The 25323-nt window shown below is 42.6% G+C and overlaps 1 protein-coding gene across 3 annotated transcripts in view; it reads left to right on the top strand.

Moving 5' to 3' along the window:
- The window catches only part of ZNF821 (zinc finger protein 821), a 188592-nt gene that overhangs the window by 69501 nt on the left and 93768 nt on the right, over positions 1–25323 (top strand). For 2 of the 3 annotated variants that reach the window (XM_086945513.1, XM_086945514.1), the window contains one exon: positions 921–1046. The exons of the other annotated variant lie outside the window; for it this stretch is intronic. In XM_086945513.1, the coding sequence (XP_086801639.1) occupies positions 995–1046 (52 nt within the window). In that variant the 5' untranslated portion in view covers positions 921–994. The remainder of the gene's footprint in view (positions 1–920; positions 1047–25323) is intronic. 3 annotated transcript variants of the gene reach the window in all.

Genomic DNA, 25323 nt, shown 5'->3' with positions numbered 1-25323 from the left:
ACAGTGGGCAGTTTTGAAGTTGAAAAATCCACTTGGATTATTAGCAGGCAAAGAGAAGCGAGCGTCCAAGAACTTGGCGAGTGCGCCTGCTCCGAGGTCATGGAAGCCACCACACTATTCTACAGTTACGGGCTCCGTAACCACCACATACCACATAATCTACCGGTACCAACAAAGACGTGACATTGCCCTTTTTGAGCTCTTTTTCACAGGCCTTCACACTGTTCAGTACCAGTCTGTGTCTTGCGACCCTATCTACATTTCACTAGTTTGAACCTCCCTGAGTTCTTGTAAATCTCCTGTGTTTTTTGTGTGTTTGTGATCGGAGGAACAGACCATTTCTCGGGCTCTAAATAGGTTTGAGTGCTTATGATGACCCTACTTTCCCCATAGGATCGAAAAAACGTTGACTGTCATACTGACTGATGACATTGCATATAATCAATTTAAGGGGCTCTGCTGTTCTTTGTCGCCTGATAATGCACTTTGATCATTCCTATCACTTGTGTGTATCACACTTAAAATAGCAACAAGGATGTGTGACTCCGGCACCCAAATCGTTGTTTATGGTTTTTGTGATACCCTCCTTGTACAATAAAAGTGCCTTTTGGTTTGGATATTATTTTGCCTTGATCATTTTATTAGGTAGCATTGGTAATTGACTCACTAAATATACCCAGGTCCTTACAGTGTCTTGGGTTCCTCTTTGTATGTTTATAGCTACCAAGAATGTATATTAAGCATATTTCAGAGACTTTCACAGGACCACTCACTCCTCTCTGCTCTTGGTGGTGGTTTAAAAAAAAGTCTTGAAGTCGTGAGTTGAGGAAATTGCCTATTAGGCCAGTGACAGGATAGAGACTGCAAGCTATCTGCTTTATTATCTTTTACATTTCCTCCCTTTTATTGGTTTTGTGCAGCTTCTTTTGAAGACATTGAATCATCTGTGCAAGAAACTTCTGTGCAGCTCTAGCAAAAGACAAACCTGGGATGCATGGGAAAGAAAATGTCCAGGCGCAAACAGACAAATCCAAATAAAGTACTCTGTAAGTAACTCTACGAATGAATGAGAGAGCATTAAGAGAGAGAGGATGGAATGCAGGAGGCACGGAAATTAGAACTCTGGTAAAGTGAGCGCATGGCAGTTTGAGAAAGTGCAAACACTGAAGACTGGTTTCATGGAGGTGTAAGATATGGGAACCTCCAGGAAACCTCAGAAAGTGATAACCTCTGGAAGTGTGAGGAAAAGATGAATCTAGAAAGTGAATGAGAAGTTTGAAAGTCAGAGAGAAGATGTATTAAGTCTGAGAACTAAGGGGCTCATTATGATGGCGGAACGATCGCCATCGATCGTTCTTCCATCATCATGAGGTTTACCCACCGCCATATTAGGAGGTGGGTATTGTGGCGGACGCAAAGTCCGTCCGCCGCTTTACTGCCGGTGGGAATCGTTACAATTGCCTGGCGGGCGGAGCACGCCCACTAATTTGGTGGCGGTGCCTAGCAGGCACTATCCGCCATATTAGGATGTGGGGACTGAAAGGCCTTTTGCCGCCATGGAAAGGCTGGTGGGGATTGGTTTTGGTGGCCTGTTGCAGGTCCCCCTTGTGTCTGGGGGAGGTGGGGTGGACTTGGGGGGTACCTATGGTACCTCCCTACATTTTGTTGCACTAAGTGGCAGGCACCGTGTGGTGCCAGCCATGTGGTGCAATGAAATGGCAGACATGCGATTTTAACACTGCCACAATGTTAAATTGCAGAATGTGACCGCCATGGTGGTGGTCACATCCTAATTTGCTGTGCGGGACCGCCGCATGTCTGGCGGCTGGTCCCAACACCGCCGGGATGGCGGGCGGACTCAGGTCCACCCGCCATCCTAATGAGCCCCTTTATGTGAGAAAAAACCAACATTACATGCTGAGGGAGGTGCAGTGGAAAGGATTGAAAAGAGAGACCATGAATTCACGGGGATGACTGGCTTTGAGAAAGTCTAGTTTGGAAAGAAGCACATGAGCTGAGAGACTGAAGAACCCATAGACTGTGAGTACATGTAAGCAGGAAAAAAAATATATAAAAAACTGAGGTGGGGTGGGGTGATGGTGTCAGAGAAAACCCCAAAAGTAAATGTGAGGAATTGGAGTATGGTGAGAAGAATCCTGTGACCTTGTGTTCATAATGTGAGTGAGCTTGAGGATGAAGAGCTGGACTTGAGAAAGAGGATAACGTTTTGATGGTGGAAACTGGGTCTTGTTACTCAGTAAACCAAAGCATACAGTCCCGAAACTTGTGTTTTACATTATGGCCATAGGTTAGAATCCTGGCATGTCCTCTAAGGCTTTCAGCGTTATACAGTTGATAAAATTAGTACCACTGAGCTAAGTAGCACTAAACAACTGTTATCTAACACCAAGGAGTGAACGTGCACTTTATGAATACACCCTATGTTATGTTATACAAGGGGGAGTAAGAGAAGAACCCTGGCGTAGTAGAAGTATACTGTCAAAGAAGAGCTCTAAGGCAGTGCATGACTTGCTGGAAGGTGAGAAGGTGGGTAAACATGGGAGCAAAACAGAGAGAGCAGCATTTTTTTACATTTATTTGAGGAAGAACTAAATGAGCGTTTTGACATGGGGACTACATGGGATTAAAAGGGAAGCCCTGGGATGAATGTCCTAGGTAATTGTGAAAAGAGCCCTGAGACAATGATTTAAGGTGGGAGAAAGATTTGTACCCTAACTTGGTGAGTACTTAGGATGGGAAACGTTACGGAGCTTTCATGTATCAAGTAAATCCCATGTTATCTTGCAAACATATGTACGCCTGATCACTTAGATCATGATTGAGGACGATAAAACATATTTTTTGTGATGAGTGTTTATGGATCCAGCTAGAATTACAGTCAGCTGTACTAAATTCATGCACATGCTAGTCTGTCTTACTTGTTACTTTATAAAGCATAGTAAAAACAGTGAGCGTATTTGATCTGAGTATGATAGCCAAGGGCTATGTATTTAGCAAAGAGGAAGCTAGAAGGGAAGTATCAATGATAGGCCTTTAAACAAATGGTCCAATTGTAACAACATTTGAATGTTGGTATTTTAACTTCTATCAAAACTTTAGTCTCGTGTTCAATACGTCCCAGAGTTTATATGGCTGAAGAAGAAACGGAAGTGTGGCAAGGTGAGGAAACGTTCACATTGCAAGAGTGGTAAAAGCATGGCACTGAGTCTGAACACAAAAGAAAAGCATCAACACAGGTGTTTAACAATTCAGTTACTTGAAAACGTCAGGGGAAACGTCACTAATAAAAGCGAGGAAATGTGCTGCTTTATGTTTTAATTTTTAAAGTGCTACCTCACCAGGTGTAGCAGAGTGATGCACATATATCACAGGAAGTAGCCAACGGGAAAAGCATAGAAAACCGTGAACATTTCAGCAGGGATTCCCTTAACAGGCTGGTCTCATACACGTATATAATATGTGAGTGACAAAGGTAAATGGCTGATTTTCTGGTAGAGTGTACACTGCCTGAAAATGCCTTTTATGGAACATGTATGAGATTGGTTGACGATGGGGGCTCTGTATTTGAAGCAAATAGCTTTGAATCATTTTCTCCCTTTTGCTCCCAGTGGTAGCCAGTGAAGGGCAGTGTTGACAGTGGTATCATGACAAACATATTTTGCTCCTCTGAGTAGAAATGCTGCTGAGAGGAGAGTATTTTTCAGAGAAGCAAATATGGCTTTGGGGAGTTCTTAGGAGGGTCTTGCCTTCATTCACATGCAATTGTGCCAAGGCCTGGATAACCTGCAGGAAACCTGAGGATGAATTGCTTATTGGATATTTGTGAGCAGGTGAAGGTGCAATGGGTCAGCTTTGGTAGCTTGGCTTGGGATTTTACTTTGGAGTTCACTGTAACGGCCTTGATTTAGTGGATAAAACCCGGTTTCGTGGGTTGCATTACTTATTTATGGGCATGACACACAACAACAGGGAAAGCTGTTGATCTTTAAGAGTGAATCTGAATAAACTGCACTCCTCTTACCAGGAAGTTATGAGCCCAGTGAGTTTATGAACAACTGATTTCTATGCATGCTTTAAGCCTCATACATAGTTGTCTATATAAAAAACTACTGAGAAAGCCACTCATCTAACAGACTTGTGCAGGCCACACAAACAGATCCAGAGCATCCCCCAGTACCTACAGGGTGGTTGTCTCTGTCCTGCATTGCAACCAAAAGCCTGACTGTTTTTTTTCTGTTTTTTTCTTAAAGTGTGCTGGTAGATATGTATTTGAAGGTAAGTGTTGCTCACTCACTCTATACCTTTCCCTCAGTAAAATAGATAGAACCTGCCGTTAGATTTTAGATTTTCTGTGAGTCGAAGTTGAGTTTTTTCAGGAGGTGGGACGTGTGTACTTTAGAGTATGTGGTACATTTTCGTTGTAATGTGGGAGGCATCTATGATTTTCAAGATATTTTTAATGGCTGAATTTGCACATTCTTTTAAAATAGTTAGCTGGAATGAGATCTTTTGAAAATGTGCTGGTGCCAATGTTTAATATTCTGGCTTAATTTACTTGTTTCGGAGTACTCTGTGCAGTAGTATGCTAGTTTCTGTTGTACCATGGTTAATTGTTGTTAGATGTTTTCTGATGATTGTTATGTTTTTGGGCAGAGGGTGGAAATGCCAGTTTGGAAGACAGACTAGAAATGTGCAGGTCCACACACAGTTTGATTGTCACAAAGAGGTAGGGCAGGTGACTAGTTGCATGAAAGATCATTGATTCTCAGTGGGAGCATAACCTCTGTGTACTCAGAGGCCTAAACGAAGCACCTGCCCTGCTGTACACAAGTGTGTGTATATGTGCTGGAGTACTAAATCTGACAAGCTCTACAGCGGGCAGGAATTTGAGTATGTATCGTAGCGTTCAAAACTATCCCTTTGCCAGTTATAATACAGTTGGCTCAGGGGACGCTATTGTGTACGCTTTGCCTCCCATGTTTCCAAAGCGGTCTTACAACCCATATCTGTTATTTATGCTGGCTTCCTAGTCCCAGAGGTCATCTGTTGGCCCCAGGTTTCAGAGTTATCACTGGTTTGTATTTCAGTTATTTTCACCAAGAAACTGATCACACATTCCTCTTCCTTAGCAACAGTTATCTTCATTCTAATTTACAGTCTAGGGTGCGCACTTGAAAGGCAACTAAAACGTTCCAAGTGGGTGTCAGTCTTGGATGAGCACCCTCTATTCAAGCTCAAAGTCGCCTGACGAATCCGTCTCCATCTGTTGATCCTGTCATTATTTTGACACTGTCAACTTCCCTTTCCTCAGTTGTAGTAGCGGTTGTGTTCCACTCAACAGGAAGTGGTATTGTGCTATTTAATGTTAATGCATGATCATACTTGGATACTTAGGTTTTTATTGAGTGCCTTCATGAATCTTTACACCTTCCCATTGGCTTGGATAAGATGTGGGGTGGTCCACCTAATATGAAGTATCAGTAAATATTCTTGAAATAGGGACCCTTCGAACGGGGGTCCATTATCCATCTTCCTGTCCTTATGGATGCTGTGGTCTTCTCGCACCTTTTACAGTTTTGAGATGACGTTTTGAATAATAACGCAATAGATTCTTCCCTTGGTACATTAATCAACCTGCACTTTACAAGACATACCTCAAAAGTTAATTCCTTAAAGAAATAATTGTGTTCAAAGGCTCATCTCATATTCAAAACAAACTATTGTACTATATTCTAATCAGGACTATATTGTGCCAATAGGTGAGATTATGCCAACCACATAGCTGTCGACAACACACAACAATAGTTGCAAACAAAAGAGAATGTGTATCTATTTTTTTTAAATAAAAATACAAAACTAATTTATTTAATCCTAAAAGATAGATACACATATTTAAAAGCCAGGTGCATTTTCTGAAATATGGAATCCTGGATTCATAATATTCTCTGTGAGACAGTATCGTAAGTCAAAACACCATGTCCAAAGGCCCTTATCTAGGTAACTCAAGTATTTATACCTGCACAATCTAAACTCTAGGTTATCAGAAATTAGTGGAACCATTCATCGTCTTTGTACTTAAATAATTGCAGACTTCGACGTGCCCTCCAGGATATTCAGTTGTTAACGTTTCAGAACTTTTCACAATTTTAAGTCTGTGGCATCAGGGCAAAATTTACTTTACATGGCATGCATTTAAATCACCATATTGAAGACAATCTCAAACTGATCTAAAGATGGCGGATGGATAACCGTTGTAATTTATAACAAGCATTTGCAATGCAATAGGTCTCGCATTAGGAAAGTTTGAGCTATTGGTATTGTAAATGACACATTTTTTATTTACGTGTTGATTTTGAAAATAGCGAAATTAATAGCTTTGTCATTTACAATGCCAATAGTTTTAACTTTCGCAAATGTGACACCTATAGCATTTGTAATGCAATATGGGTTATATTTACGTGACTTAGATGTATTGATATTACAAATAACAATGGCTTTTAATTTTTTTAAATAATTAATACTTAAATAAAAGTTATTGTAATTTATAATGGCAATAGCTTTAACTTTTGTAATAACTTTCGTGAAGATTATCCAGTGTATTTTATTGTGACAAAAATCAGAAGTGAAATATTAACATCTTTTTGTGACATTTGTAATAAAGCTTGAAACATTGAGAGAACATATTTGAACCAGTTGTTGTTGAATAGTTGCACAGATTGATGCTGTGGTGACGCTGAGTGATGTTGTGGTGGCGACGAATGATGCTGTGGCGTTCAGTGATGCTGTGGTAGCGCATAGTGATGTTGTGGTGCCCCAGAGTGATTCTAGTTAGATAGACAGATAGATAGAGTGAAGGCGATCAATTGATAGATAGATAGAGTGATGGCGATAGATAAGAGTGAGTGCGATAGATAGACAGATAGAGTGAGTGCGATAGATAGACAGATAGAGTGAGTGCGATAGATAGACAGATAGAGTGAGGGCGATAGATGGACAGATAGAGTGAGGGCGATAGATAGACAGATAGAGTGAGGGCGATAGATGGACAGATAGAGTGAGGGCGATAGATAGATAGAGTGAGGGCGATAGATAGATAGATAGAGTGAGGGCAATGGATAGATAGATAGAGGGCGATAGATGGATAGATAGATAGATAGATAGATAGATAGATAGATAGATAGATAGATAGATAGATAGATAGATAGATAGATTAAGGGCGATAGAGTGAGGGCGATAGATAGATAGAGTGAGGGCGATAGATAGAGTGAGGGCGACAGATAGATAGACAGAGTGAGGGCGACAGATAGATAGATAGAGTGAGGGCGATAGATAGATAGAGTGAGGGCGATAGATAGAGTGAGGCCGATAGATAGAGTGAGGCCGATAGATAGAGTGAGGCCGATAGATAGATAGATAGATAGATAGATAGATAGATAGATAGAATGAGGGTGATAGATAGATAGATAGATAGATAGATAGATAGATAGATAGATAGATAGATAGATAGATAGATAGATAGATAGAGTGAGGGCGATAGATAGAGTGAGGGCGATAGATAGAGTGAGGGCGACAGATAGATAGGCAAAGTGAGGGCGACAGATAGATAGATAGAGTGAGGGCGATAGATAGATAGAGTGAGGGCGATAGATAGAGTGAGGGCGATAGATAGATAGAGTGAGGCCGATAGATAGATAGATAGATAGATAGATAGATAGAGTGAGGGTGATAGATAGATAGAGTGAGGGCGATAGATAGTCTGAGGGCGATAGATAGATAGACTGTGGGCAATAGATGGATAGAGTGAGGGCGATTGATAGATAGAGTGAGGGCGATAGATAGATAGAGTGAGGGCGATAGATAGATAGAGTGAGGGCGATAGATAGATAGAGTGAGGGCCATAGATAGAGTGAGGGCCATAGATAGATAGATAGATGGTTGTGTGTGGGTGGTGGGTTTGTGTGCGTGTGGGGCAGTTTGGGTGTGTGTGTGGGGTTGTGTGTGTGGTTGAGTGTGATTGTATGTGGTTGTGTGTGTGCTTGTGTTTCTGCTTGTGGTTGTGTGTGTGTGGTTGTGTGTGGTTGTGTGTGTGTGGTTGTGTGTGTGTGTGTTTGTGTGGGTGGTTGTGTGTGTGGGGTTGTGTGTGTGTGCTTGTGTGGTTGAGTGGGGTTGTGTGTGTGTGTGTGTGGGTTGTGTGTGTGTGGGGTTGTGTGTGTGGTTGAGTGTGGTTGTGCGTGGGGTTGTGTGTGTGTGTGTGGGTTGTGTGTGTGGGGGGTTGTGTGTGTGGGTGGTTGTGTGTGTGGGGTTGTGTGTGTGGTTGTGTGGTTGAGTGTGGTTGTGTGTGGGGTTGTGTGTGTGTGTGGGTTGTGTGTGTGTGGAGTTGTGTGTGTGTGGGGTTGTAAGATTGTGTCTGTAACATGGATCTGTACATGGATCTGAAATACTGAAATGCCTGATGGGTTTGAGTACTTTTTGAATTGGATTCAAGGTTATCTGCAGATCCTTGTTCGTCCGAATATACATAAAACTTTTCAAAATGTATCCTCTTCTTTGCCCAACTCAAGTACTTATGGACCCTCCCATGTTTTTGCCACTTCTTAACAGTTCAGCACAAAACTTGCCAAGAATAACCCAAAGTGAGGAACTTTAAAAAAAAGTTTTGGTGCAGTTTTGTTGAATGGCGCCAAACTTATTAAGAAAACTATAAATGACTTTACTATGGAAACTCTGACCTAGCCAGAGGTACATCTGTGCTACAGTAATTTATAAACACACAATGTTATTGCTTTAGCGAACGCAAGTGTGTCTTTGCTGAAGCAATTCCATTGAGGGTGTCAGCAGCCTGCGTGCTAGTCGAGACCTAGAAAGATGATGGAAAGAGAGTAGATTTCCATGGGGTCATGGGAGAGGTAAACTAGTGTAAAAGGAAGGGATGTATGTGGGAATGGATCGGAACCGCTTTGGGAGGTTAATGCAAAGCACAGCAAGAAAAAAGGTCTAATCTACTGTGAGGATAGCAAAGGATTAGTTGGAACACGGAGTAACAGTGATGAGCGATAACGTCTATGTGCTTTTGTTGGCTTTAATTAAGTGGCTGAGAAAACTATCTTGCAGATGAGTGGGGAGGGGAGAGAAGTCATAGGGACCGAGGTAAGTGTATGAAAACCAGAAGGATACGAAAGCTGAAGAGAAGCATTTGTAGCAGGTTGTGCCGGTGCAAGGCAACAGAGGCTGGAACAATCCGGAGTGAAAAGCAGCTATGGACATCAAGAAAGCCAATGCCGCAGCTGTGGATTAGGAGATTTGTGGCATGAACGGAGAGGAGAGGGCAGATATCCATGGATGTTGTATAATTAAATGGCAGGGATGAATGAGATAGGTCTGTCCAGCTTGAGCAGGATACGTAGTTAAACACAGATGTAGTGTCGCAGGCAGAAGCAAATGTCCTGCGTGGCAGGGTTCTCTGGGGCCAGATTAAATCCTGCTAAATGATTCCCATTGCTAAATCCTGGCATATGCGGGTACTTTTTCCAGCGTTGCAGTGCTGCTCGTAGTATGAGAGCAATAAAGCAACAAGCTCTCAGCATTGCTGTGGAGGTTGCAGGGGAGCACATTCCTTTGAAGCAACACACCTCTACATGATCCATGAGAAAACTAATGTAACCAGTTAACATGAATTATCATTACGTACAGTATCACTGCACAAAGAAATGACAAGACCAGTGCATCCAGCTTCAGCCAGGGCAAGTTGTAAAGCATGGGTTGATACAGTCCCAATGTAGTGCATGCACAGTTTTGCTGAAAATAATAGCCCAACAACAAACTATTTTAAAATAGAATTATACTCGATTGGGGGTTTCTGAAAAAGCTCACCCTCATTTGTAAATGTGTCTCAAAACAAAGAACAACGCTGTCGAGCACAAAATCATGGTACTATTAACTCGGACTGCCTACTAAATAAGAGTGTGTTGTGAACTCTACACCCTAACAAAGAAAATCTCAACAAATCCAATGGGAATGTCGTTGTTACACGAGGCAGCGCTTTAACACCTAGACAATAAAAAGCAGTTATCGAAGACTACAATGAAAGACATGCATATTAAAATCAAAGACTGCTTACACACAGAATAAGTACCAGCCCGAAAAATATGCAAAGCCACTATCAAGCAAATCACGGAAAAGAACATAAAAACAATATGCAAAATGAGCTCTCGGCATTGCGTGGCGGGGGAGCGGCTTAGACACTTTAGTGTGGCAGCGCTGCTCAGAATTGAGGCACTTATCAGAAGTGTTCAATGTCAATAATATTTAAAAGAACATTGCGTGTGCCGCAACAGGCTGGCATTCACTCCAACTGAATAATGATTTGCCGGACTGGGAGGAAGTGAAATCACGGCAGAAGAGAGGCCAGGGAGGGGTCGGAATAAACAGAGCAGGCGTGAAAGCACGGCGGGAGAGAAGCCAGGGAGGGGGTGGAACAGACTGAGTGGGAGGTGTATGGGCGAGCGCAGACAGTGCAACACGGATTCCTCTGAAGTCTGATGGGGGGCGGGGGAGCGGATTTCTTTGAAGTCTGATGCCGAGGCTGACTGGCGATGTGCACGCGCCCAGCTCACATGAACTGTACCGAATCCGCAGTTTGGGGAGACTTTTCGAAAGCCTTACTGTAATCTCGGCCTCCATCCCTACGGGATGGCTTAGACGAGACCTAAAAATGACCACCTGAGTATGAAGAAAAATGTATTATCCACTCATGTTAATTTGATATCAGTTTTCCTGATAACCCAAATTATCTACTGTTATGCGAAAGGCCAATCATAAAACATTACAGAGGGCTACTGACTACCTCATTGTCAGATTGTGTTACTTTCAAACACTCCTATGTACTAAGTGGAACCTCCAAGCACCTTTAATTATTGCAGGCAAAGGTTGCACAGTGAGCAGCCCTACCGTCCCTCCTGACATGTTCATTGCATGCAGTCACTAGTTAGTTCAGATGACTGCAAGGGAGTTAAAACGTAGCATACCTTGTGGTCAGAGTGCTTTCAAAGTGGTTGGCTTTGACATTTACACACAAATAAGTGGTAAATGTATGTATCTCTCTCTCGCTCTCTTTTCAGCCTTCAACTGTGAGTTTCAAGTAAAACCAGACTTTGTCAGGTTCAAAGGTCATGACACGGCCGCGCTGTTATGGTTGCCGTAGAACGTACTTAACAGCGCTGCCGTGTCATGACCTTTGAACCCGACAAAGGCCGACAGGCTGAAACGTGTCGTTCTTTTCTTTTTTGCACATTAAAACCTTCTGGACTTAACTTTGGTGTGCCGACTTCTTTCACATTGAAAGAACTGTTCTGATATTTGTGGTTTGGCCGCCACGGCAGGCACCGGCAGTGGAAGGCAGGCGTACGGCATTTGGCTAAACTCTTTGAACATATATAAGAGAAGACCACTTTACTTGAAGTAGACCAAGGACACAGAGGGGATTCCGTCAGAAAACCTTTTATTCACTTTGTGGTGCTGCGTGAGGCATTTCAGCTACAAAAGCCTTCCTCAGACGCTGAACACCAACAGAATGCACCGTCTCCCTCCTCAAACAGTTTGTTGGCCCTTCCATTAACAGGGGAGCGGCTGGCCCTATTAACTCATAGCAGCTGTGCTCCAATATGGGACCACAGTTACCAGCATGCAGAAACCATCCTAACAGGGTGAGTATTACGCTTCAAAGGCGCACTTGAGATGCCTTGTGAGGGGGGGCCATGTAGTATATATTTAAATGTGCAATTTATTCTTCAGCCTCTTCTGGAATGCACTATTAGGAAATAAGAAAGCAACAATACTTTCTTTTAACAAAAAAAGAGTGCCCACCTCCTCATTATTTTTTGCCACTGTTTTATCAGAAGTGTTGTGAAAAAACTGAATTGCTTTGTGAAAAATAAATCATTAATGACTTGTGAAAAATCATATAACCTGTCAATGAATGATAGCTTTAGAACCATTGTTAATTTGTGATGCTCTCCAGTCTTGTGGCGTGGACATGAGGCAGTTTGTGTAACCTTCTGATTGTGAGGATGAGATTCTCGTTTGACATATGATGCAAATGTAGGAATGGCCTAGTCTGAATAGGGAGTAGAATCTTTGAAACTATCAGTCGCTCACTTCTTGTTGAGAGTATTAACACCGACCTGGTGATATCAAAAGGCTAGTGAGCTGCAGTTGGTCCTTCCTCACTGTAATGCCTCTTGCCAATCTGAAAATGAGTTATATATCTTCACCTGGAACATCGAGGTTATCTTCAGAAGTCGCAGTCCAAGAAGATAATTCCCAGAATATTTAATAGTCTTATGCTGTCTTTAGGAGGAGAATATCCTTAAAGGTCAACCATTTCAGACACTTTCCACTGCGATAACCATGAAAACAGACTTCTGCCAATACAATTGTGGAGCCCACTGCCAGGACATAGACTATGGTCCTCTTTGTAAGAAAAAATGGCTTCACCTCAATCCAGTTCATTGCAGGTACTTTAGATGGTATCTTAAAGTTCATGGCACAATTAACTGATGTAGGAATCCTTGTGTATTTCTGCAGTTATTATCTTCCAGGGTGTGCTGCTTATCTCAACATGCCTGGACATTTTCTCCTTGGAAAAAAGCGATAGTCTATGGGCACTTTGAGTCACTTGAGCATTTACATCCTCCAATTGGAAATCCTTCTCCCCACTTGTATGTCAACTTGTTTGCAGTCTCTTCAACATACAATTCAATTAGGCAAATGGAATCTTCTGCTGTCCTTTTAGCATGGGAAACCGTTTTTTGTTGTTGCACACACATCATCGGATCTGGTGAACTTGAAGACCTCAACTCAACCCAACTTACTTTTCCACAGAGACAAAGTGGTGCTGAGCACCATCAACTCTTCTGATCCTAAAATGTTGATGGAATCCTCACTAGGTAATTACTCTTTCAGTTTTTCAACCAAGGCCATGTGTTTGATCAGCTTGGGAAATAACGTGGCCTGGATGTTTTTAGGTCCCTCAAGTTTTAACCTAGAAAGACTGACTGGTTTTAGAAATTCTAATCACATTGTTGTCACTTAGATGGTCTTACCATAGGCAACAAAATGGCAAGATGTCAGATGAATGAACTCAAGCATTTTGAAAATGTGTGCCATGATAGGCCTGCAGTCTCTCTTGGGTTTTGTTTATTTCAGCAGAGCATGGTGCGCTAAGGACTTTCCAGAGGCATGTAGAAATGAGCTTTGCAGCCCAGTTGGCTACCTCGAATGCATTTTGTTAGCATTTCTCACTGGATGCATCCTTCCATAAAGCTGTAGCTTTTAGCTCTGAAGTTCTCTGTAGCCTGTTTGCTGGAAGCCTTGTCTGGCATATGCTCTTCCCCCCTTTAATACAGTTATCGAAGCAAATTAGGAATGGGCCATACATAACAAAATACTTTGTGAAATCTTCGACGCTTGAGAATGTCTGGAACTAGATCTGTTCACAATCTCCAAAAACCAGAAACTCCCACCGCCAGAACAACAACAAAAATCTTTCAGTAGACTGATAAGGGAAGTTTCTGTACACATTTCCTCTGATACCATTGAGTCCATCAGTAGTTATCAAACAGACATACTCCTGAGTAAGCATGATCCTCATGGTGCCTTTATGACCACACCAATATTGGTTCACCAACCTTTTTCATCTTTCAGAGCAATCACTCATGAGGCGTCCATGCTGCCTGGATCTTTCCACATGTTCAAGAGCCATTACCTGCACTCCAGCTTCCCATCCCTGAATTTGGTGACATGGTTCCCAAACTCATACAGTGTGGACATCTAAACCTTTCTCAGGAATGTAAAGCCATATTAAAATAAGTTAAATGCCCATCAACTAGAGTTTTGTTTTCTTTCCAACTGAAAAATTATGCATCAGGTGTATTGAGCAAAAAATGAACCCAACAAAGTTCAAGGAAGAAGTAGTTCTTATTTGCATTCTGTATTTAACCAAGCCAGACTTGCAGATCTCTTCAATATGGGGATGTCTTGTTGCGATTACAGCTTACAGGAAATGTCCTTCATAAATCCATGTCTTCAGGGTCCCTGTAATTGAATAATTACTGGAAGGCATTAAAAGTTATCCCTCCCAGTTAGTTAATGAGTCCCCCTTTGAACCTATTGATAAGGCCCCCTTGCAGCATACACCAAGAAAGCCTACCTGCCTGGCATCTATCACATTGGCACACAGATTTAGTGATATTCAAGCCTTAAGTTCCTAAGAACTCAACACAGGCTTCCATAAGGACAAGCTGATCATGGGCACACCCCAATTTTTCCTCCAAGATCAACTCTTATTTTCACCTTAATCAGGCTACTTCTCTTCATAATCTTTTTTTAGACTTCTTACACTCCATCTGAAAGATCTATACACTCCCTGTTTGTAAAGAGGGCTCTTTATGAGACGAAAGACATCCGCAGATCTAACTGTCTGTAAACTAGGGACCTATTCATAGAGATTTGTCCATATCTAAGCAGTCCTTTTCCAGATGGATTGTCTCTTGTATAGTTCTCTTTTATCCGAAAGCAAATAAAGTAATTGCTGGGTAAACCTGAGGTGCATTCTACTAGTGACACATCCGCATAGCAGCGATTTGAATGCAGCTACATGGTGCTCAGTTCATACTTTCACAATGCACTGTTGCCTAGATTCAGGTTCCAGAGCAGATGCCCAGGTAGGGCAAGCTTCTTTGAGGAATCTCTTTTCTGACATTTAGATTTGTCTTCTTTCTTCCACTGCTTGATTTTTAGTTTGGACTTTCTATTCTATTCTGTGTTTTTGATTATCAGTGGAGATCTCTTCAAGGAGAAGGAAAAGGTGCTTACCTGTAATCCCAGTTCTCCTTCAGGTGATTATCCATTGAGATCATTAGCAACCTTCCCTGCTACCCGGTAGAAACACATAATAATATTAGTCATGATCCCAAGTCTCTGATAAAAAAAAATGGAGCAGCTGTTGCTGACAGAGTATTGTGGTATTCAGGTGGTATGTGCTCCCTTAAAGGAGCTGCCATGGATTTCCAGTCTTTGAAAGTAATCTCACTAAATTCCCTCATTTTCTCTCACTTCTCTTTTAAAAAGGTTTGTAAAAGAGTTTTTTCTTGCCACTATTCTTTATGTAGGAATGTTTTTTTAAATTGAAATTTGCTGGGATTTTTTTAAAAGAAAAATAACCAAAAATAAGCCACAATGGCCTTCAACGGGTTATCAAAATGATTTTACGTTTAAAAGAAAAAATGGTTTTTTTAAGAGAATGCATATATTTCTATCTTATAACGTGCCTAGGTTGTCCCCCGCATGCTTGTGATTTCAGTGGGAATACCCCAGAAGAAGAGTAAGGATTAGAGGTATAGCAACGTTTCCTTGTTTTTCAGTTGGGTGTTGATTGAGAGGGGATTGCTAAAACATTTTACTAAGTAACAACAGATTCTGCTGCAAAGAGAAATAAATACTACAAAGCATTGATGTCAAATGCATGCATAGCCTGCAGGCTGTCTGCGGTCAGAGGTAAACTGTGCATGCAACTGACATTGATGCAGCGTGTTGCTGGAAGCTACGCCTGGAGCTTAGCTTTGGCGTCTTCACGTCTCAGACTGTTTTAAAATTTGTGTGATCATCGTTTCCCAGAGGGGTGTTTAGTGATCAGCTGGAGATATTAGTTGGCGCATGTGACACTGGAGCTGAACAATCTGGCAGTAGGCATAGGAGGCCGAACTTGTTTTTCATATTCTCCTGTTTAACCAATGCCTTGATTCTGAAAGAAGAGGCATGGTCAAGTCTATGAACTACCCATCCCATTAAGCGAATTGTGCAGAGAACTACAAGGGGTATTGAGTCCAAGAAGAAGAGTGTGTTTTTCCTGTGATGTGACTTCCTTTTTGAATCGCCTCCAAGGACGCAATAACAAGCGGAAGCTGCTGACCGTTTTTGGAAGAGCATATGGAGGACAGCCTCACTCAAACGTGCAATGAGAGGGCTTTCTGCAATCTGACTGAAGGACTGCCTGCTGAGCAATTAACTGGCGCCTGTCCTGCGAATTGATTCCAATGCCAAACATGAAGTGGCTAACGTGCACAACAGGGAGGCTGAATAATGGAAATACCAAAGACTGAGACACAGGTAAAAGAGCTCTTTGGTCGGCCCAAAAGAAGTGCAAACAGCATCTTAGAACAGGAGCCAGGGTGCAAACCCATCCCATTTGTAAAGCCTCACAAAGATAAGGGGATATTACATGACAGTGGGATTGCTGTATGACGCAGAAGCGCCTGCTTGGTGAGGGGGCCGATCCAATTGGCACTTACAGTGGTGATCTCCAACACAAAGAGCACCACGGACGTGTAACAAGAGTGTGACTTACTGCACAGGCGCTTCATTGATTGAGCTACTGTAATAATCATTCAAGAGCTAAATAATAGTGCAACAGTGTGCTCATCTCACCGTTCTCACCTCTGTACACTTTCAGCAAATGCAACACTAAAATAAGTGACAACTAATAGAAAACTTACATTTGAGGCAAGAACCACTACACTGGCCACAAAAGGGAAAGGGGGTGTCCATCAGGCTAAATTGAGGGACACCACTGGTCAGTCCAGTTCAGTCAGTTCAACTTAGGTACGTATGCTCTTTTGCTAGAAGTGAAAGACTGCTTGAGGTCCATTGATGGTAAAATAGATGCAGTGAGACTCTGCCTTGAGCACATGAAACAATGTGTTGATAAACAAAATATAAGATTGGAGTAGAGTATCACAGATCTAGAAGAATGGGCTTTCATCTCCTTATAGAAGATGGATACTGTGCATGGAGAATGCACTGGAAATAGAGTGGGAAGAAATCCTTGAGAGAAGAGTGGATGCGCTCAGATGTGCGTGTCAGGGAAATGACAGACTTCATTGATAATAACTGATACAGCTACCATGATGGAGGGATGTCTAAGGGGTCAGTAGTGGTAGGTGGAGACTGAATACATTGGATCGTTTGCCTAACTCAAGATCTGGCTTGTGAAGTATGTGAATTTCCCGCCCCCCCTTTTTTTTAGGGTCTCCCTCGCCTTTATTGATCACTCATGTCTTATCGGGCTGGGGTGGTTGGTCCTACTTAAGCTACTGATGTGCATTTGCACTACACAAAGACACCGTCCGATACTTGACTGAGAAATGCATGCCTTTGTTTGGGGTATTTTAGTGGCTGCTGGCCCCGGCTCTGCACAACAGCTTCTATCACCTATAGATGCTATTGCATGGTGTGCGATGTATCTGTTTGGGTTTTTCAAGGTTCACTGATTGGGTATTAGATCAGTGTGGGAGAGTGGGAATGTTCATGTTTAATTTGATTGTTGTTTTGCAGAATGTGCAAACTTAGAATGGACTGGGAATGTGATGTGTGGGGCAATGCATTACTGTAGGGGCAATGCTCCTGATACCAGTAAAATCTGAATATTGCCCTCAGTCCTAGCCTGGGCACTGCACAGTCCTGGAATATGAGGAGGCTGGACAACATTAAGAAAGACAGACAGGTTATTGCTTACTTACATAGACATAGTATACACAAGGCACTATCACAGGAGATGTGTTTACCTCTGGATGAACCTGCACTTTTTGCTGCTTTATGGGGCACCATTAGATTTTTGGCACCCAATATTCTGTACTCATGTGGGGTAGCTATTTACATATGACCCTCTACAGCACTTCGCTGCCTTTTAGCTAGGTTCGGACTATAGGAATACCATACACGTACATCTGTATACTTCAAATGCGGCACAGTCATACCTGACCTGGCAGGACGATATATACTCCTTAATGGTGCAATATTTGACATACCAGTTGTCGTGATTGTGTACTGAACACAGACATATTTGACCAAATATATGGTGCATCAAAGCAAAACATTTCATCTCATTTTATTATTATTATTATTATTATTATATTTCTTATATAGCGCCAGAATCGACCCCCGAAGGGGTATCTCCGCGCTTGCCTTGGGAACCCATCCTGGTTTTTCCCTGTGAGATAGCCCCTTCAGAGCATCCCCAAGGTGAAAGCCAGGCATCCCGCCGCGGGGGGCCGTTGTGGAGATTAAGCAAGCTTAATGCCCAGAGTTGCAGAGTGTGAACCCATGATTAGGTCAGGCACCGAAGCGAGAATTATCGAGTCCGTGGACATTTGAGCTCAACACCCTGCCGCGTCGGGATTTGAACCCTGGTCCCGGGTCTGACCTCTGCTTCAGGGTTTGCCTGCTCTAACCAGTGAACCACACTTCTCCACATTTTGTTCCGCAGGGCATGGTTCGATGTGGAGGATTGACTTACAGCTTTGTTTAAAACACCTGATACTATGGATGACATTGACACAGTACCACAGACGCCTTCTGATCACCTCACATCCTGATATCGACATGTCCAGTAGGGCAGTAGAAGTGCCTAAAAGATGCAGTGTTTTGATGAAAGGTGTAGAATGCAATAAAATATTAAAAATAACCTGGGGCACAGTAGTGCATTATTCATTATGGGATGCTTTTAAAGTGGCAGTACCGAATAGCTATCAGGTGCTGCAAGACATTCTACACTGCACAGGCGAGGACTGACCCCTCGAAAATGGTGTCACACTTAAAGGAACTCACTCACTGTGGCTTGGGTGGATACAACTGAAAGACAACCCTTGGTGGCCCCGTCAGTCTTGAAGACGTCAGTAAAGCTTTTTACATGTACACACGATGAGGGTACTAAAATTGTGTGCACAGTGAGAATTCACATTCAGTAATTAATCCATTTTATCAAAACCTGGTTGACGCTCAACTTGTAGCAGCCCACCGTTGAAGCCACAAAAACATCAAATAAATACTAACCAAGGAGCATCTAAAGTACAATACAATTCAAATATTCAATTATGCAAGTCATCAAAATTGCACAATAAGAGTTCAAAGCAGAATAGGAATGGGGGTTAGTGATGCAGGTTAATGATTGAAGTTCGTGTAATCAGTTGGGTCCAAGTGAGGGTATATTCATTAAGATATACTGTCATTTGGATATATTATAGGCAACTGACCAGTCTTTGTGTACATAAAAAGAAATGTGTGGATAAGAAACTACTGGGTACAGAATTTGGATGACCCGTGCCTTAAGATTAATTTCAATTCAACGATCACTCGTACTTTCAATGATAGGTAAGTTAAACAGGAATAAGGTTATTATTGGAGGTTCCATGCCATCAGATGGTTGACAGTGGGATGGGAGACTCTACAGCTAGTTGCTTGTAGTTTGTTATATTCCTTTTCTTTTCTTTAAAACTTTCACAGGCAGTTTTTAGAAAACCAGATCAGGAAAAAGAAGATTTGTGAATATATAAGCATCAGTAATTTTGGATGGAGAAAGGAAAATATTTGTTTAAGGTGAGAGATGATGTTAGGATAAATGAATTTTGGAAATATTAGTTTTTATTTTGTATTCAGAATTACCTGCATTTAAACATGATGTGTAATGACTTAATTATATTCATTGGAATTGGTAGACCACCAGGGGAGGATTCTGCTTTTTCGAACAATACAATTTGCAATATTGGCTGGTTAATATGCACCTAATAATAGAATGTTATATAGGCAGGCTGGGGTAGTGACTGAATCTTGTCTAGCATGGTATATAGGCAGGATAACTCACTTGTATTTGTAAATGTAACTTTATTTTAGATAATATCGGTTCCCAATTGTTACTTTGTGTTTTTCATTTTTCACAGCCCTGATGATGTCCCTGATGGGACGAGCTGTGGAAATTGTATAGACATTGCAACAGGTGTTTGTGAAAATGACATGAACTTTGATACAGTGGATTTCGCCATCAATTGATACAATTAAAGAATTTTCAAATGGAAGACGGAAGCCTGCTTTGAACTCTTATTGTGCAATTTTGATGACTTGCATAATTGAATGCTTGAATTGTATTGTACTTTAGATGCTCCTTGGTTAGTATTTATATACATCAGTAAAGCTATTGATTTGGCCACAAGCAGAGCCTCAGGATCAGATAGACTTACTGATCAGTTTCGTAAGGCATATTAAGCGCTATTCTTCCTGCCACTTCTGCCAGTATAGTGAGGGGTGTGTTCTCAGCTTCTTGTCGCAAGACCATCATAATAACCTTGCTGAAACTGATGAGGACCATCAGGTGTGTCAATTGTACCATCTGTTTTCCCTCCTAGATTTGGACAGCTAAATACTGGCACAAATCTTTGCTGACTGACTGACTTCCCCAATGCTAGGTCTGGTCCTCTTCAACAAATCAAGGTTTGTGCTAGCAAAAATGACCCCTCACAACCACAACATCTGGTCAGATGCCTAAGACTGGTCCACTCTACATCTGGGGTCTGGCTAATTATAATCAAGGCTTTAAAAAGTTTTTGATCCTATGGGGGGTCTTTTATGGACTAAAAAGCCTTTTGACTGCCCTGGCCCTTCCCCAGGTCGAATTTGGCTCCAACGAAACAGTCCCCAATATAACTCTGGGCATCCCGGAGGGATATAAAATGATCAGATCAGACAGGCCCATTAAAACTGGAGGGGGCCTAGCTATTGTACATAAAGAAAGTAAAAATGTCTCTGTTGTAGATCAATGTTGTGACACGACGGTAGAGATACTGACTTTTAGAATTGACCTGTCCCAACAGGATAGTTGGAAAGGGGCACTAGTCTATCGTCCCTCAGGACCCCTACTAGACTTCTCCCTTAAACTGGTGGAATATCTTGCCCCCCACGTGAAAGAAGGCAGCAATTTTTTACTACTAGGAGACTTTAATGTCCACAGTGAATGTCATTCCAACCCTGACGTCCAGGCTTTTCTGACGGACCTATCTTTCTTAGGTCTATGCCAGCTCAATGAAGGGCCGACCCACATAGCAGGCCACACTTTGGATATTCTTTTCTCCAACTTCTCAAAGATCAAGTGTAAACCTCCCCCAACAAATCACTTGGTCAGACCACTCTGTTATTGAATTTGACATCCAGTACTTAAAAAAATTAAAAACTCTCACCACAACCACACCGCATTTGCGGAGGCAATGGCAAAAGGTAACTGCAGATAATTTCCAAAGCAGTTTTAAGAACCCACAATTTCTTACAACAGATCACATTGAAGATGCACTATCAAAATTTAACACAGAAGTGACCACAACCATCGACCATCTCGCGCCGCTTAAACCCTTTCTGAGCCGCCCCAAACGCCTGCAAGCTGCCTGGTTCACTCCTCTCCTACAGAATCAGAAACAACACTGCAGGAAGCTTGAAAAAGCGTGGCGCACCTCACATAATGAGACAGATAGGGGAAAGTACTGTGCCATTATGACTAGCTACCACAAAAACATAAGAATAGCAGGTAAAACGCACCTCCTGTCTCAACTGGCGCAGGCAGGCAATTCCTATAAACATTATACCAAATTCTCCACTCATTTACTAATCCAGAAGCTTGTGAAAGCCTGGAGACCCCATCCCAGGAATTGTGTGATAATATTTCCACATTCTTCTCTCAAAAGATTGAACGTATATACAAGAAAATAATTGCAGATGACAACCCATCACCACAGATTCCTATGACTCTGAATCATTCGGATATGATTAATCAGAATAAATTAAACTGTTTTCCTGCTATCACTTTAGCAGAAACTAAAACCCTGATCCATAGAACAAAATCTGGATCCCCTATGGACCTCATCCCAGCTAAGCTGATCCCATCCTTGGAGAACCAGATGTAACCCGTGGCACAGTCCGCTATCAACCTCTCTCTCTCAGAGGGACACGTCCCACGGGAATGGAAACTTGCCCAGGTTAGACCCATTCGCAAGAAATCCAACATCCCATGGACTGATCTTCCCAACCTCCATCCCATCTCACTTCTCCCTTTCTGGAGCAAAATAATGGAAAAACATGTGAACACCCATCTGTCCAACCACGTCAAACTATCTGGATGTCTAGATCATTCCCAGTCCAGGTTCAGGCCCAAACAATACACCGAATCAGCGTTACTTACAGAAACTGATAACATCAGAATGACCCTAGACAAGGGTAATTCGGCGATTCTGGTGCTGTTGGACCTCTCCGCGGCGTTCGACACGATCTCCCATAGTGTTTTGCTGAGAAGACTCGAGGAAGCCGGATTAAGAGATTCAGCTCTGGCATGGATGAAGAGCTTTCTAACGGATCGTTTCCAAACTATTAAACTAGGCTCATATCAGTCTGAGCCACTGGGTATGACCAAGGGAGTACCTCAGGGCTCATGTTTGAGCCCTACTCTTTTCAACATCTATGTTTCTCTCTTGGCCAACCTTATAAGGTCGTTTGGGTGCATCCCCATCTCTTATGCGTATGATACTCAGCTCCTCTTTCCTTTTGATAAATTCACATGCCAGGTACAACTGGCTTTCACCAATGGAATGAGGGCCATCTCGCACTGGATGCGGAGCAACTTTCTCCAGTGCAACGTAGGTAAAACAGAGGTCATGCTTATGGGAGAAGCCCCCCTCCTATGGACACTGGACTGGTGGCCAACAGCCCTGAGGTCCCCCTCCGCCCAAACTCTGTTAAAAATCTGAGGATTTGCCTTGATCGCGATCTCAATATGAAAGAGCATGTCAATCTAACTGCTGGCTCCTGCTTTCATGTTATTGGCATGTTATGCCGAATCTTCCCTCTTCTCCCGTATTTCGGCGAGAAAAACCATAGTTCAGGCGATGGTTCTAAGCCGCCTGGACTATTGCAATGGCCTGCTGCTGTCAGCTAATGAGGCTCTCCTCAATAGACTGCAGGTGGTGCAGAATACGGCGGCTAGGCTGGTTCTTAACGCTCCACCTCAAACCCCTTCTCTTCCCCTTCTTACGGAACTGCACTGGCTCCCTATCCGCCAACGCATTCAGTTCAAGACATGTTGTATCACCCATAAGGCACTGGTCAATCTGGGTCCCTCATATCTCGCTGAGAAATTTGTGCCTTACACTCCCCGCAGATCCCTTCGCTCAGGTGCCAAACACCTTCTGGTGGTACCACGAATCAGAAAGACCAGACAGGGTGGAAAAGCTCTCTCCTATTGTGCTGTGGAACGAACTCCCGCTGCACCTGAGACAATGCGACAAACATCTGCAGTTCAGAAAAATGCTCAAGACATTCCTATTTTGCCAGGACTGATCTGCCTCCCTCTTTCTCCCTGAATATATAGTAATCCCCTCACAGTTCCGCAAAAGCGCAGAGATACCCCTCAGGGGGTCGATTCTAGCGCTATACAAACAAACATAAATACAAATACTCTTTGAGGTATCGTATAGGCAGTTATAGCGCATTACAAACTTACAAATAAATAAACATCCATGCTCTTTTTGGAATAATAAACCTGGTTAATGCTGAATCCGTTTTTTCAGAAGTTGTAGAAAAGTACAAACAAGACTGAATCTGTGTATGCAGATAACCTGCTTTTTTATTAAACACGCGGAGACCAGTCTTTTGCCAGTGATCCTGAAATAATACGATCTGGCTTGAATGCGGGAATTAAAATAATCTGGAATAAGTCTGTGATCTTTCCACCGACATCCTGCACAGTTCTGGGGATTTACGAGTGCCTGTTGCGCTGGAGTGTAGATTATATTTAGCATCTGGGAAATAAAAGACACAGCTCTAAGATATAGTAATCTTGGATAGTTCTGGTCTGCTGCTCAGAAAACGTCTGTGCATGCTGACATTTGGATTCGTCTCCCATCATCAATAGCGGGACTGGTCGCTCTGATCAAAATGGCTGTTGTCCAAATTTCTGTATCTAGGTACAAATATTCTGGTTTTGCACACCTTATTTGATAGTCTTTAGTGCATATTTTAAGGGGGGGTGTAAAGCAGGTGTGGCTAACGTACATCAAATCAAGACACTATACTTTGCAATGGTTTTGCCGTTCTAGGCCTGGGGTGCTATTACTTAGCTGCTCAAACTCCCTTTGTGAAGTACTGTTGCTATTGGCCATCCCTCATGCGTCATTTAGTTACAGAGAATGAGTGACATGTTTACAGTCAGTGCTCTCTATAGCCTAGCCCTATCCTAGAGAGTACCTGCGTACTGTCACGCCACTAATAATCATGGTATGCCCTGCTTAAACCATCTAGATTCTCTTTTTTATTTACCCAAGATCCCTCTGTTACAGAATCTGGCAATTTCTCTCACAGCTGAGTGCAGGTGGCAAGAAATGACTGAGATAGATTCTGTATTGTACAATTAATTACAATTATTACAATAAAAGCCCCCAAGTTTCTCGGGAGTCCAATATATATTTAGCAGTGTAGCGAGATGCCCCCAGTGCCTAAGGTGCTAACCTTATCTCGAGTATAGGCATAAATTCCAAAGCTAAGGCCTAGCTGGAGTGAAGTGTTTAGAGTGCAATGTTTTAACTTCACATTGAGTTGAGGGCCTACCGTGAGAATAGTATTACCCAACCTCCCAGGCACTGGTCCCCTCTATTTTAGGTCCCCATGCTGATACTCTGGGGAAGTGTAATATGTTTAAAGGGCATTAAGAGGCCTGCTTTGGAGATAGAGACGCCTAACCTCCATAGGCTTAAGGTGCTCTGTCTGCGTCTAATAAATAGGCTAAACTAAGGCCTGAGTAAAGTGCACGTTTTTTTGCTGCCTATTATCTTAAAATAGGATGTAGTCTATTAAGTATAATGGATCAAAAGGCCTACAATGGGGATAGTATAATGGATAAAAAGGCCTACAAAGGAGGTAGCCTTGTCTGGCCCTGTGATCGTAAAGACCATAAGGGGGCGTGAAATACTCAGTTCGCCTGTATCCCCAATGCCTCACGTGCTGGCTTATCGGATATGCAAACTCAACTCTTAATGCCCATATAAAGTGCAATGTTTTCAAACTATATTTTTAGCAGCATTTTAACCCCTTCCATGCTGATGACGGCCCCCGTCCGTCATGCAACACGGTGGGCGTGTGCTGATGACGTCTGGGGGCCGTCATGATCCCGCCCACTCTTCAGAAGTGCCGCACAGGCGCAGAATCGCGGCCGCGCCCAAGGGGTTAAAAGTTCAGACTCCACTCCATTGACGGAAGGCTCTAGTGCAGTTTTCATAAATTTCAGAAAGTGAGCCGATAGCTGCAATGAGTTGTCTCTCAGACAGGCTTGCATGGTTCATTGGTAGGTCCTGATGCTTAGTGTATGCCATATTGGCTGCAAACAGGATTTTCTTAACTGGAGCTGCTTTTCACTGATACAGAGAATGTGAGTCAGGGAATCCT

The sequence above is a fragment of the Lissotriton vulgaris genome, chromosome 12 (assembly GCF_964263255.1).
Source record: "Lissotriton vulgaris chromosome 12, aLisVul1.2, whole genome shotgun sequence".
Lineage (NCBI taxonomy): Eukaryota > Metazoa > Chordata > Amphibia > Caudata > Salamandridae > Lissotriton > Lissotriton vulgaris.
The sequence above is the reverse complement of the archived record's forward strand: the minus strand, read 5'-3'. Positions and strand labels throughout refer to the sequence as shown.